The following is a 14,659-nucleotide window of genomic DNA, read 5'->3' on the forward strand; positions in this document are numbered from 1 at the left end:
ACAAAAGTTTTAATAAGCGGGTTTCCACTAAAAAAAAACTGTTTTGGGGGGTTTTGATTTTGCGGAAATCATCGCTAGAGGTTGTAAAAATAAGATGGGTTTTGTTCAATATTGTTCTCTAAGTCGATTGATGAAAACCGCAATCGCTTAGCTACTGCTGTTTTTTGAGATATTAGCAAAAAACTGTGGAGGGGTAGCCGAAAATTTGGACTTTTTTTTTTCATTTTCATAGTTTTTTTATACTCGGATCAGAAGCCGAGATATTAACGATTGAATTTTGGAAAAAAAATCCTTCAAATTTATTCGTTTTTCGGCAATGCTGGGCTTCAGTCTATAGGCCACCTAGCGCTCGCGAAAACAACATTTCCCCTATTTGCCTTTAGGATCTATTGCCCGGTCTCCCTCATACGTCAGCCTACACCAATCGAGAGGAGGTATCTTGCTGTGCGTCAATCCCTGGATCCAGTATGAAAAGTTAACAATCCACAAGGCAGATGGCGACGAAACGGAGCCGTTCACTTTCGCTGTTAATCAATACTCGGAAAATCTTATTAATTGAATATTGGAGGTAAAAGAAACATTTTTTAAATCAAACCTCATTCCTAAATAAATTAAATATAGCAGCCTGCAAATACTAGGGGATATATTTTTGCTGAATTATGTTTATCAATCTTTTTTATAGATTATTCGTTACTCAATTATTCAATTTCTGTCATGAGCGCACGATAAACACAAAAATTTTCCCAGAATGATCAGTCTCTCTCGTGGTAGGCATAGCAACTACTTGTTCAGAGACGGGAAATTTTTGGGTTTCTGTCTTTTTATTTTTTTTTATACCCCTAAACTTTAACAAACCAACAAATTGTAGTACTTACAATGTAGATGAACTCATTCTTCATCTTTTAGTAAAAGCTAGAAGGGCGTAAGTCTAGCGGCTATTTTTTCATAATTTAAAAAAAAACAGGGCCCTTTTTCGAGAAGCGCCATAAGCATGCACGGCAAACGCCCCAATTTTCGCTCGACGAAACTGTACCCCTCTCAAAAAATCTTATCATTACAGCAACTAAGTAGCTAATAAAAAAATAAAAAATAAAGTCGCGTAGCGCCATAAGACGCCATGCTAAAAGCGTTGCAGCGTACCCTGTACCAACTTCGCCGGTAGGTACTGTACGTTATAATTCTCTTCGTATCCCAATCCTTCTTACTTCTCGATCTAACAGCTCCAGAACCCGACCTCGTTCGAGCTCTCTCCTTCCTCGGCCGTCACCTTCCCCCCGTGCCCGTACTGCCTTCTTACTCTACTTTTCTCTCATCATTGGTTTGATCGTTCCATAAACTACATAGACGCACCTTATGTCGTCTTTGTAAATTATTTACAGCATTGAATCAAAAGCCTTATTTATAAATTTTGATGCAAATTATACCTTGTTGTATATTTTCAAGAATTCTAACTTCGAATGCTTTCTGCGTTGTATATTTTATTATTATTGTGTATATCTTCGACCATTTCTCAGCATACACACTCGTTTCATAGACGAAAAACTATAGCATGCACACGCATGCACATTATTATTCAAACACAAATCCAGGTTAGAATGATTGTTTCTAGTGTAATAGAACTGTCATGCAGGTTCCATAGGCTAGTGCGATCGTAGCGATCGCTACTGTGATTGTGGTAGCATTTCACTATTATTGTTAGTAGTGAAATGCTACTTTCAGCAAAAAGTAGTTCAATAGTAGCAGTGTACTACTATAAAGTAGATCCTCTACCTAATACGTAGAGGACGCTACTCTTTAGGTTGTGAAAAAAATGCTACTTAGTGCTACTTAAGGGAGTGCTACCAGATAAGTAGCACCCAATGAAATGAGTGTGCGGGTCTCCCGCATTTTAATACGAGCTGCTTACACATGTCTATTCTATTTGCTGAAATAATACTAAACTGCCGATAAAATTAATTATATGTTTTGATACTTTTGGAGTTAGGAAATGAACAAATTTTCAATCTGAAAATTTTTCTATGGTTTGGTTATCAGACTTTTGCAGTTGGGACTTGGAAATTTTTCGAGATTGAAAGTTTTCTCTTACAACCAAGGAAATGTTTCGCACTCAAATTCAAGTACGTTTATAACTGGTGGTCTCCGAGTACCCAAAAACAACATTGAGAGTGTGGGCGGCAACTTGATACACCTACGTCGGTGTGCAAATGAAACATTCGTCCACCCAGGTATTCTATTCAAATACGGGGTAAGGTATTCGAGTCTTCGAATACTGGGTGATTCAAAAGGTAATCGAATTAACATAGAGTTATTCTTCTATGGGTATTCCATGCTTCGGAATAGGGAAGAACCTATTCTAGACCTGTTCTAAGCAAGGGTATTCGAAGATGGAATATCCGTCGTAGAGGGTTAGAATATCCCCTGAAAACTAAGAGTGACTCATTCTTTTGGAGGTATTCGAGGGGTATTCGAACTAGTAGCGTTTTGATTTTTCCTACTTATAGAAGCAGAGGAGGGTATTCGATTAGTAGCATGTCTGTTCTAGAATAGGGGTTCGAATATCCTCCGATTACCCCCTATTCCAAGGGTTTTGATGGGAGGGTGAAGATCAGAAAAAAATATGTGGGTCGTCCGGATATAAAACTCGGGTCTCCCGCATTCTAATCTGACCCTGGTAGCACACTCACATTCATCATCTATCATATAGATGTCTTAATGTCTAAATCAAATCTTATCTAGCTACAACCTAAATTGGATATCACATGGATAATCAATTTACTACGGCCTTATGCTATCTTTGTATAGATGTACTATAGATGTACGTTTCTCATACGATCACGGACATCCATTTGTACTAGAAATCAGACGCTTAACAGACAGACGTAACATGACGTCTGTGAGATGTCCAAATTATCTGTCCACGGGATAGATGAGGACGACAAGGACTTTAAATTTTCATAATTTTAACTGCTAATATTAATTTAGAGCCGCTGAACCAAATACAGTTGAAAAGTAATAGAGAGTGGTGTAGTGGGCAGAGCACTGGAGTACCACTTCAAAGAACGTGGTTTCGCGCCAATCGAGGAACGTTTCTTTTTTTCTTTTTGCTTAAATTTAAGTATTTTGAAGACGGCTGTAAGCCGTACCCATTTGGATGTCTTACAGCGACATTATTATAGACATAGGCAATCCTATGGACGTGGGGTTAAGATATCTCACTCGGCTGAAAAGATGGGCGACGTATATCCTATAGATAGAGGCGTGCTACCAGGGGAGCTACTTCCACATGGCAATTCTGTCTGTATTAAAAAGCTGTATTATCGATAACGTTGTTTAAAGTTTTGATACTTTTGAAGTTGGGACTTGGAAAAATTTTCAATCTTAAAATTCACTTCGATTAGCCTACCCTTCGAATACCCTGGGGTATTCTAAGGGTAGACTAATCTAATTCGCATAGGGTTCTTCTATGGGCATTCGATGCTTTCGAATAGGGTTCAACCTATTCTAGACCTGTTCTAAGCAAGGGTATTCGAAGATGGATATCCGTCGTATAGGGTTAGAATATCCCCTGAAAACTGAGAGTATATTGCTGTTTTTGAGATATAAGCAAAAAACTGTAGAGGGGTAGCCGAAATTTGAATTTTTTTTCGGTTTTTGTGCTGCAGGTTCCTCGTCAACTGCTGCACTTAAAAATATTCTGATTATTTCAAAATGATGGGACCTATTCAAACCATTTTCATGGTTTTTTTATATTCGGCTCAGAAGCCGAGATATTAACGATTGAAATTTTGGAAAAAATTCCTACTAATTTCTTTGTTTTTCGGCCATGACGGGCTTCATCCTATAAGCCAAATAGCGCTCGCGAAAACAAAATTTCCCCCTCTTTGCCTTTAGGGTCTGTTGGGGTGGTCATCCTTATAACGTCAGCCTACATCAATCGAGAGGGGGTATCTTGCGGGTATCTTGCTGTGCGTCGATTCCTAGATCCAGTATGAAAAGTTTACAATCCACAAGGCAGATGGCGACGAAACGGAGTCGTTCGCATTCGCTGTTAATCAGTACTCGGAAAATCGTATCAATTGAAAATGCTTAGAGGTAAAGGAAACGCTTTAACAAAACATCATTCGTAAATAAATTAAATGTAGCAGCCACGAATACTATATATATGTTTACTGAATCAACATGTGTATCAATTTATTTCCGTTACTGAATGTCTGTCATGGGCACACTGGTTAATAATATACTTTCAGTAATCGTTAATTAGGAAATATTATGATGCTGGATTTTTTTTGTTTTTGTTTTTGTTTACCAAATTCGTTTATATTTGGCCTGTCATATAGCTTTTCATCTCTTAAATTTAGTGTTGTTATTGGAAATTTTAATGTTTTCCCCATTTCATTTCAGATTGTATCTGAACTGGTCAACCCAAATCAATACCATTTATCAAGAAGTGAAGTAACGGAATCCATCTCTTTGTAATAAAGCCTTTTTATTATATTTACTATCACTTTCCTTAAATTATAATATGCACTTTTAATCGGCTCAATAGTGTTACCAGCACCCATTCCTTGGAAATGTCAACTGCTGATAAGCAAAAGCAGAGCAATAATTCCGATGTCATCTCCTACAACAGTGATAACGTCAGTCATCGCGGTAGTCTTCAAGGCAGTCTACGTGACAAATATTAACTCCCACAGTTTTAATTCAAATAATATATTTTTTTTTATTTTTCACGTCGGCTGATCACGGACTCATTTTCCTATTCGATTTTTTTCTGTAGAAGACTTAAAATCTTATTATAGTATAGACTTACAACTTAAATAATGAATTGGCACATTATTAGTATTTGTTTCGCAAAAAGTAATAGCCGGATATAGCTCCCGATTGCCAATGTTTTGCGGCGAAGGAAGACGTACTGTCTCTTCAGAAGATTTGAAAGGAGTGCGAAGGAGTGCAATCTTCTCAATGTATATTATACAATTTAGAAGCTTGTTAATATTAGCTCATTCGAAAAAAGAAACAGACATCAGCCGCTTATTTTTGAATGCCTGTTCATTGATCTATACATACTAGGCCTACTTGCTGCTATAGTGTATTTCAATTGACGATCGCTCCGATTCCGTAATAATACATGTATGATCCAAATTCCAATCTAGCGTTGTCTTTCTTTCATTATTATATTTTTTTTTTCTCGTCTAATTCCGTATAGTCCGATAAGTTCAAATTTCAAATTATCCTGCTACCCGCAGATACTTTTAGGCATACTAATCCAGAAATTAATTGGTATACGTATATATACCTCACTTAATAACGATCGATAATGCATTAAAATCTTAGTGTCAGTATATTGCAAGATTATTCCTCTAATTAAGTATGAGTTTTTTATGATGTCCCAAGAGATATTTCTTCCAAGAATTGTGATTCTACTTGAAAGACAGCAGACAGATAATTAAATTGTCATTCTCAAGGATATGCGGATTTCAAATAAGTTTTTTATCGTTTTCATGTGCTGTTTTTTAAATCTCCTATCTCATTTATATGTCCTTGATAAATAGGCCTGCGTTTGCTTTATATGTTTATATAATCTTCAACATAAAGTAAACAGTTTGTATAGTCAATTGTTATATTTAATTTTCTCAAGCTCTAATCGCTACTCATGTGAAACCAAATGACATTGACCCCAAAAATAAATTTGGGGTTGAAATTCGAAAAACTATCTTTCTTAAAAATGATGGGCGATTCCCTTTTAAATTTACAAAAGAAGTTAAGCTATAGAGAAATTCAGTTGCTTTTTTCAAGTTTTTTTTTTCATTTGGAAACGAATTTTTAACAATCTCTTTCTAGGAGAAGGGCTGTTAATGTTTGTTTTGTTTGTTTTTTTGTAAACTATTGTTGACAGTTTTTTTACAAAATCGTCGGGCAACAAATAAAGGTTCGAACAAAGCATCATTACATTACGTTATCTGGCCTGTTTTAATATGTAAGCAGAGTGGCGCAGCGGAAGCGTGCTGGGCCCATAACCCAGAGGTCCGTGGATCGAAACCACGCTCTGCTAATTTTTATTTAAATAAAGTACAACTTCTATTACTGTTGATTTGAAATGTCTAGTAAGTATATGTGGTGAATGATTGATTGATTGAGCAACTGGTCATCACTTCACTCCTCTCGACAGTATGTTGAAGAAGGGTTAAATTATGCAGTTTTCTATAATTTGTTGTTTAAGCAACTGTTGTGTTGAAGACGGCTAGTTTTCCGTCGCGAAAAAAAAACAAAGTTGCTTAAATTAATGTGTATTGTAGCCTATTGTCTGTGGTAGACGTTTATTAAATCGCTCAAAAAACCCCGGTTTTTACCAACAAAATAGTTAAATAAGTGCGTTGATTAATTTTGAAGAAGAATTACCATATAAGTCACTACAGCGCCTGTCAACTGCAGTAAAAATAAATAAAAATAAATAAATTAAATTAAATACTTTTTATTAGGTAAATGAGGCACTCACTGCTGGAATGAGATGGACCCCAACGTCGAACAGCCCAGCAGCCGACAAGCGGACCCGTCCTTTATCAATTTGCATCAAGACAGTCATCACCTAAATTTTTTGCATTAGAATATGAATCCATCATCATCGGTGAAAAATGGCAATTTATATCTGTACAACACATATAGCTTTTAAAGACTATTAGGCAAAAATATATAATAAAACGGACCGCAATTTTTTCAGCCAACCTCCGGTAAAATCTGGAATGTGACATTCTAGTTAATCGTTCACGAAGAAGACGGACCTGAAATAGAATAATTGTTTTTTATATATTCCATTCTAAAACTAGTTATGGGCGGAGCCTGGATACCTGATTAACGGGCATGTCTGCAGCAGAGAGTAGAACTAATATTTTAGCCCCTTCCGTGAAGAAGAGGAAAGGAAACATTAAACTATAATTTTCCAACACATCGGTTCTATGAACAAAATAATAAATGGAGAAAAAGGCTGTGCTGATGACCGAGACAAATTTCATTGTCAGTAAAATGAAGACAGGAACGGAGAAAATGTGATTCAATTCTGATGAAGCATGACAGAGGTGGTCAAATATCAGTGCGTTGCGTCTCAAGATTTTTAAATTCTCCATCCTTTAATATGGACAAAGAACTTGAAATGCTTTTATTTCGAATGGAGAATATTGTATAATTATAAATTAAATGTCATACCCGATCAAATGTAGTTGATCTTCAGCATCAGCACGATCCGTTTCAGAATGCAATAAAATCATTTTCATGTAGTGCGATATTATGTAATAACACAGATGTATAAAAAAAGGTGTGCATTCAATCAGTATGGCCATTAGCGCCATCAGGAATAATATAACTGCTACCAACACTGCGGACGGATTCTCTGGTAAGACGGACGGCACAAGAGGCATCACCACGATCGTACTGCCTGTAGTCTACGTCAACCAATAGCAATAAAATTAATTAGACTTTTACGTTTAATTTTATGAACTAACCACTGTGAGGATTATAATAAAGCCGATAAAAAATCGTGTCGTAAGCGAACTCTTGTGCTGCGCCAGGAATTTCTCTCCCAAAAGCCTCTCGACTTCTTGCACGGCTTCGACAACAACTCGCAGCCGACGGTAGCGCATCACGATCCAGCGAGACAATAACAATTGAATAAATGTTCCAGATGAGTTTACCGCAAACAGAACATTGACGGTGATGGGTAGACTTCGATCGGTAGATAAATTGTCCGGTCCATTTTCTGAGAAGTAGCTCGCGAGGCAAATACTTACGAATTGAAAAGCTAAATTACATGTGAACCACCAAGTGGTGCGATGTTTCAAAGAGAAGGTGAATCTTGAAAATTTGTTTGTAATTAAATTGTTTTCTATCGTGTAAGGAATCATTCCGCACGCCTGGCAGAGACCGACAAACGGACGTAATTGTTCGAATACCGACATGATGAAATTAAAGAAACTGAATGTCCTATATTCAATATTCGCACTAAACAGAAAATGCGGACAATAGAGCCAATAGTCAAAGGAACATTGAAGCACTTGTATTGAGTGTTAACGTGTTTATACCGTATTATAGGTGTAACCATGGAAATATCTACAGTTTACATAAAACAGAATACTACGAGTCTAATTTGCTAATGGGTTCCAGAGGTTACTTGATTGACTTGTAATAGAATAATCATAGTTTCTACATTCTTTTCTAACGGTCTAAAATAAGTAATAAAGCTTCATACGTGCTGGCTGCCAAACTTTTGGTATCGCTGATTAATTATTTTTCCGGTAATCGAAATATTGCCCTTTGATAAGCGATTATTTGATTTTAACGCCGAATGTGCTTTATTTCTTTTTTAAATTTTAAAATCCCCCACTATTTCATTAATATCTGAATTCTACATTCGAACTTACAGTACGCAACAAATCACCTAATTTGTACTATCATTTACCAGTAGCTCTTCTGAATTCTTCGCATCGCTCTTATTTAAATAGACTATCCACAACCAAAGTAGATCATGGCCCCCGGAAGAAATAGCGTAATTTGCCGCAATGATAATCAACCAACACGGAAACGACAAGTGAAGATGATCTCTACTCACGAAGCAATCAAATTATTCAATACAAATGAAAATATCCAAAATTGCAAGAGTAGACTGTCAGCAAGTCTTAAAATAGATGTGTAGGCGATCTTAGCATTGAAGAAACCTTTGCACAATGAAAGAAAGAACTATGGAAACTTGGTACCACAAATAAGGGGTTCAACTAAACTTTAAAAGCACTAGACAAGACTGAAATTGTTAAGAAATAGTAAATAGAAGCAGCGAAGCTCAACAAGGTTTTATTAGAAGTAACCAAGACAAACAGTTGAAATATTTTGGCATTCATTTTACTGAATCATAATTGTCAACATTCAGTGTCACCAATCCAGCAACCTAGAAATAAACAAAATGGTAAACAAAAGATCTATAATGGAGAAAACAAGACTAACTTAAGAAAATTCAGTATTAAAAAGCTCGTAATTTGATAGTCAACATCATGATCTGCCATATATAAGTTCATCATTGACCAAGAAAAGGATTGTAAAGAAATAGGTTAGTCACCTTATGTATAATGTCATCTATGGCTATGGTCAGTCAGGGAATCCCTCAATAGAAGTCACCTATATAGTCAAAAATCTTACTATTAATCTCATAAATAAGTGTAGTATAAATAGATCTCAATACAGGAGTCAGTATTAAAAAGCTCGTAAATTGGTGGTCAACATTGTGATCTGTCAAATTTTGATTCATCATTAATCTAAAATTACTGAAGTTAGAAATGAACAATTACCTTTTTCTTCACATTGCCTGACAAGACTACATTAGAACAGCAAACTTGGACCACCCGAGACCCGACCTAGTCCAAAAGTTACCTAGGATAGTAAATATGGAAAATGTTAGCACAAAATCAACGGTAACATAAAAGAATATTGATTTGTGGGATAAAATATTAAAAAGCTCATGGTAAACATAATGATCTGCCAATAATTTGTTCATCACAAGGAAGCGTAATAATTAGTTAACATAAAGAATTATTTTACCTGGTAGCCAAAAGCCCAAAACCACATTGTTAACTCATGTCTGGGATGAGACCTTACCTAGAAAAGAATGGGCAATTAAATAAAGTATGTGGATGAAATTAATATTAAAACTTACAAATTTAGGACTTCAATTCATTGTTGATCACTTTGTGTATAAAAGCATCTGTGAAATATTGAAAAAAAAATTTAACCATTTCTAGACCAAGAGGAAACATTAGTAAGCGTTTTAATTGTTTAGTGTTCAGTAGACAAATAGATCAACAAGGTTGTTCAGTATAGCGTATAATAAAGCATCACGACACTACCACAGAAACAGATAAATGGAATCAATTCAAGTTAAAACATTACCATAATTTCAATCACGTGGAGCCGTAGCAAAAGAGTCAAATGCCATCTTTTCTATGTAGAACGTCGATGCCTCACGCTACGACGCTACCAACAGTCTGTGCCACCACGAACAAGTCTTTTTTCATGGACTTGTGCCGTGTGCGGTGTGCCGTGTGCGGTGTGCCCGTCTTCTGCTTCGTCCGCCGAGTCCGAGGGGCGTGTAGGGTTTCTAAAATGTGGAAACGAAACGTGGAAAGTCATGCAACTACAACGAAAACTTCCATGCGGAACTGTAGTAAAAGTATTTGGCTTTTTGAAAGTTCCTTAAATTACGTAAAATAGGTAGTGCTTATCAATGTCATAGTGACTCTTCACTCAACTGTCGAGAGAAACTCACAACGAAGAGCACAGCAGTACCGTTTAATAACTTTCCGAAGATGATGAGCGACGTTTGGAATATCTTTTGAGCAAAAGAAAAGTTCTGTTCCATCACTGGGAAATCCAATGGATGTTTCCATTGCTGGAATGCATAGCGTTTAGTACGTTCATCCATCCTGCCGGATATATACTAAGCGGATGCGAGGCAATTCGGGTGTAACGGGTAGGAGTATTTCATTTTCGCATGCGTGATAGTGGCGGTCGAGTTAGTTGTGGAGTATAATTGTGGTGGCCGCAATCTCACCATCTTATGTTCAAGTGAAATCGACAAAGCGTATTGGCATAATACTAAAAGCATATTATATATGCGTGCAATGAAGCTGTCGGTTTCTTTCATCAATTTGTTTTATTTTTTTCTCTCCAATGTTGATTCTGAATATCAGTTTAAATTTGATGCGGAAGTCCCGAAGCTATACCGAGAGATAACTACTTTCGTATAAGTAAAACCAGTAAAAAGTTGTCGTTTGGAACATGTCGTTTGGATGGAACGAAATATTTGAATTTGAAGCACTCGTTAACAACTTATACAGAATTAGGTCGTCATTACCTGTTCTTGATATAGTCCATACGGTCCATACTAGGAAAATAAATTAAACATTTTCCCCTGCAAGGTTAAGGGGGCGGGGCGAGGATGTAACGCGTATGAAACGATTTGAGAACGTCGAGGATAAACTTCTGCTGTTCAGATTTTTTATAGTGCTGGCGATTTATATCGAATATCGTTTTTCGATATATCATTAAAAAAATCGGTGTTTTCTGATATATTGATATTTTCGATATGCAACATTGCCATGATACAAAAAATGCTAATTAAAAATACATTCAGGTAATAGGTATGTAGCCTTGTAGGAATTGTATTTTCGTCAAATTTGGCTAAGGAATGAAAAACAAACTGTGTCAGGTGACAAAAATATAAAATGGCAGAAATATATAAGGCTAAGAAAGTTCGGCGGCAAAGCACACGTTGCCATTTTGATTAAATACGAAATTAACAAATATCACAAAATATCGATATTCGATATCTTCCGATGTTAGGCCAGATATATCGCCGAGTCAGATATATCGATATTTCGCATGAATAATCGCCAGCACTAATTTTTTAGGTTTGCTCACAAGTGGTTGTGCACTGTGGTGGACTGGTGGTTGTGGGTCTTCGACCTTCGTCTCATCAGTGCTGTACAACTTTACAACTTTATTTCAAATTATTAGTATTTTTCAAGTGTTTGACCGTTTTTTATTAAACTTTCATCTGGTGGTGAGTCGACTAATGTTTGTTTTTTTATTGATTAATTTTGATTATAGCTATAATTAACAAAATTTTTGTCTGCTAAAATCGCCACTCGCCAGTGTGAAATACGTTATCATGGCTAACTCTGCCCAGATGATCGTCCCGTACCGCTGGATTATGAATATTGTCGAAGAAGACCGAAAACAATTGCCTCGAAAATGATTTTGTTTCAGGGCGAACGAGTCTTCCGAGTAGGAATGAAGAGATACGCAGATTCGCCGATGTTATTATTTTTAGTTGCTGATCTCAGTAGGCTAGGAATGAGAGTAGCAGACGTCACGTACGGAATCGAAGATGCTGACACCAGTCCAGCAACGATGACGAAAATGAAGAGAGAAGATGAAATTGGCAATGACGGAAATCTGCAGCTATTCGAAATTAATCTTGACAAAATGGCCACCGGACAGCGGACATTTGTGTTTCGAATTTGCATCGTAGGAAGCGTTTCCGGCTATTCCTATCAACGGTCTGATCGTCTCGGCAAGGATCAATTATGGGCTGCCAAGGACAATCCAAATTTAGCGGACGTTGAATTCATCGTGAAAGGCAAGAAATTATTGGCGAACAAATCCATTCTTGCTGCCCGCAGTCCCGTGTTTGCGGCCGAATTCACGAAAGAACAACCAGTGAATAAAGGTCGTCATCAGATCCGAATTGTTGGAGTGGAACCTTCAACTGTGGAGAATTTCTTGCACTTCATCTACACGGGTGAACCAATGTCATCAATTGCAGACAAACAACTGCTCATGTTGGCTGAAAAGTACAGACTAACAACTCTGACCAGTTTATGCCAAGTTGCACTTGAGAAAATTGAGACAAAACGAATGGTGGACTTCATGAAGTGTTTAATAAATAGGGAAGCGGAAATACCTTCTTCCCAAGTCACGTAATATTCCATTATTACCTTTAGGAGGATTTAACTTAGTTCCATTAATTTAGATTTTTTTTATTTTCCCTGTTTAGGCCAGAAAAAGACACGGAAATTTTTGTTGATTTAACGACGACCACTTTTAGATGCTCTTTGCGGTTTGCTGGAAATGAACATGGACAATCAAAATGTATGATGAAATATCAAAAGGAAGACATGTTTTTCGCTTACATCACTGGGGATTTCGGTGAAGTCCGTATTAGTAAACCTTTTATACATTTCACATGCGCCAAGCATCAAACATTATGCGGATTGCAAGTTGAGGATATTTATTGCAATTGGCCATTTACTTCGTACAACCACAGACTAAGAGGGTAAAGACTACGATCGGGGATAGGGCTAAGAGGAATGCTTGAAGCGATGCTCGTCCTATGCCGTATGGTGGCGCGTCGAGCACGCTCTACCAAAGCCATTATTTTTCCTTTTTCCCTACTGATATGAGTCTTCACACACCGTAAATTTGTAAGTGAACCATTAACATTTCAATAGTGAATTTTTGTGTACATATAGCTTAGATATCCCCCATGTTGTGTGAATTTTTTTAAATTTATATGTGATCTCTAGACACAATCTAAAAATTCATTTATTAAACCCCCTTTTTGCCCATTTTCAGGCCCAGGAAACAGCGTTTCAAGATTTTCTGAAATGGGCCTGAAAATCGTGAAACGCTGTTTCTTGGGCCTGAAAATGGGCAAAAAGGGGGTTTAATAAATGAATTTTTAGATTGTGTCTAGAGATCACATATAAATTTAAAAAAATTCACACAACATGGGGGATATCTAAGCTATATGTACACAAAAATTCACTATTGAAATGTTAATGGTTCACTTACAAATTTACGGTGTGTGAAGACTCATATCAGTAGGGAAAAAGGAAAAATAATGGCTTTGGTAGAGCGTGCTCGACGCGCCACCATACGGCATAGGACGCGCATCGCTTCAAGGGGTTTATAGCCGTTCGTAGTCTTTACCCTCTTAGTCTGTGGTACAACCAATGGTTGAAAATGGAATCGAAAAAATTGCAAAACAACGCAAAATTACTTCAACGTTTCACCGTTAAATTGGAAGAGGATATTATTGGATATCGCGATATCTACCATCAATTCAACTTCGACATCAAAACGGTCTGCACGATCAGCAACTATAACTACGAGATGATGGACGATGGATGGTTGAAGGATTTATGGGTCGCCGCAACAAACCAAAAGTGGACTGATGTCGAAATATTTGTCGGAACTTTCAAATTAATGGAAGCCCATCGAGTAATCCTATCCGCTCGGAGTCCTGTTCTGAATATCTTGTTAAACAAGATCAGCAACACGGGGAAATCTATCGTCACATTTGGAGCGGAATTCGATGTCGATACTGTGAGACATTTCTTGCGGTTCCTCTACACAGGTGACAATGGTTCGTTGGAGGAATTCGACGTCAATATTGTGATACTTTTCTTTAAATTCCTCACTGGTTCCTTGGACACTTTTGCCAGTAAAAGTAAAGACACCGATTACAAGCAGCTTCTGGAGTTGGCCACAATGTACGAAGTCGAAACGTTGAAGAATTGTTGTCAAGTGGCCAACACTGTCCCACCGGATGTCGAAGATCTGTTTAGCTCTCTGCTGGAACTGTAACTCTATTTTAATTGAGTTGTCATACATTGTGTGCTATTTAACATTTGTTGTGTCTTTACTTTGTTTGACATACGACCCTACTAGGAAAATAAATAGCATTACATCCCACAAGGTTAAGAGGGGGAGATGAACGCTGTGCCAACGTCGAGGCTTCCAGAAAATGATGTTACCGCTGGAATAGCTGAAGGAAAAATAATTGAGACGATTTCTGTTTTCCAGTTCTCTGTCGACCAGCGTGAGTCAACTGCGGATCTTCAGGCTATTTTATCCCTGAGGGTAGTACTTGTACTACCAGAAGGCATTAAAGTAAATGCGGGTGTGTGTGTGTGGAGGGGGGGGGGGTGTGGGGGAGGTACGCTGTTCTGGGCCAGGCTTCCAGAACCTTTAATTCAGAATCAGAATAAATTTATAGAAAACTAAACTACTGCATCGATTTTCTTCAAACTTTTTGTGTACACTTACAGTAATTTAT

At 37.2% G+C, this 14,659-nt stretch overlaps 2 protein-coding genes, 1 long non-coding RNA gene and 2 other non-coding genes across 6 annotated transcripts; 3 read left to right on the forward strand and 2 right to left on the reverse strand.

The window, feature by feature from the left end:
* The first annotated feature begins 3,938 nt into the window (after positions 1-3,938).
* Positions 3,939-4,730, forward strand: LOC124199551. The gene is made up of 3 exons (XR_006876877.1): positions 3,939-4,092; positions 4,402-4,472; positions 4,547-4,730. It is a non-coding gene; the product is annotated as an uncharacterized LOC124199551 (long non-coding RNA).
* Positions 4,731-5,980: 1,250 nt separating this feature from the next.
* Trnam-cau lies at positions 5,981-6,052 on the forward strand. Its single transcript has one exon. It is a non-coding gene; the product is annotated as a tRNA-Met (tRNA).
* A 240-nt stretch (positions 6,053-6,292) lies between these two features.
* LOC124200317 (putative gustatory receptor 28b) lies at positions 6,293-10,068 on the reverse strand. Of its 2 annotated transcripts, XM_046596516.1 has the most exons (12): positions 9,928-10,068; positions 9,695-9,742; positions 9,580-9,636; positions 9,330-9,411; positions 9,224-9,270; positions 9,101-9,159; positions 7,497-8,932; positions 7,201-7,436; positions 6,846-7,122; positions 6,705-6,779; positions 6,497-6,586; positions 6,293-6,426 (listed from the first exon to the last, which is right to left on the reverse strand). In XM_046596516.1, the coding sequence occupies exons 7-12, from the start codon at positions 7,947-7,949 to the stop codon at positions 6,379-6,381; spliced, it is 1,179 nt and encodes a 392-aa protein (XP_046452472.1). In that variant the 5' UTR covers positions 7,950-8,932; positions 9,101-9,159; positions 9,224-9,270; positions 9,330-9,411; positions 9,580-9,636; positions 9,695-9,742; positions 9,928-10,068; the 3' UTR covers positions 6,293-6,378. The 2 variants fall into 2 exon arrangements, with proteins under 2 accessions (XP_046452472.1, XP_046452471.1); XM_046596515.1 differs by lacking the exon at positions 9,224-9,270.
* Positions 8,994-9,068, reverse strand: LOC124201228. Its single transcript, XR_006877558.1, has one exon. It is a non-coding gene; the product is annotated as a small nucleolar RNA SNORD36 (small nucleolar RNA).
* A 1,396-nt stretch (positions 10,069-11,464) lies between the features above and the next one.
* Positions 11,465-14,490, forward strand: LOC124200325. Its single transcript, XM_046596527.1, has 5 exons — positions 11,465-11,599; positions 11,692-12,518; positions 12,596-12,853; positions 13,545-14,183; positions 14,272-14,490. Exons 2-5 carry the CDS (start codon positions 11,791-11,793, stop codon positions 14,315-14,317), a joined length of 1,671 nt encoding a protein of 556 aa, XP_046452483.1. The 5' UTR covers positions 11,465-11,599; positions 11,692-11,790; the 3' UTR covers positions 14,318-14,490.
* The last annotated feature ends 169 nt before the right edge of the window (positions 14,491-14,659 follow it).

Source organism: Daphnia pulex, chromosome 8 (assembly GCF_021134715.1).
Source record: "Daphnia pulex isolate KAP4 chromosome 8, ASM2113471v1".
Taxonomy (NCBI): domain Eukaryota; kingdom Metazoa; phylum Arthropoda; class Branchiopoda; order Diplostraca; family Daphniidae; genus Daphnia; species Daphnia pulex.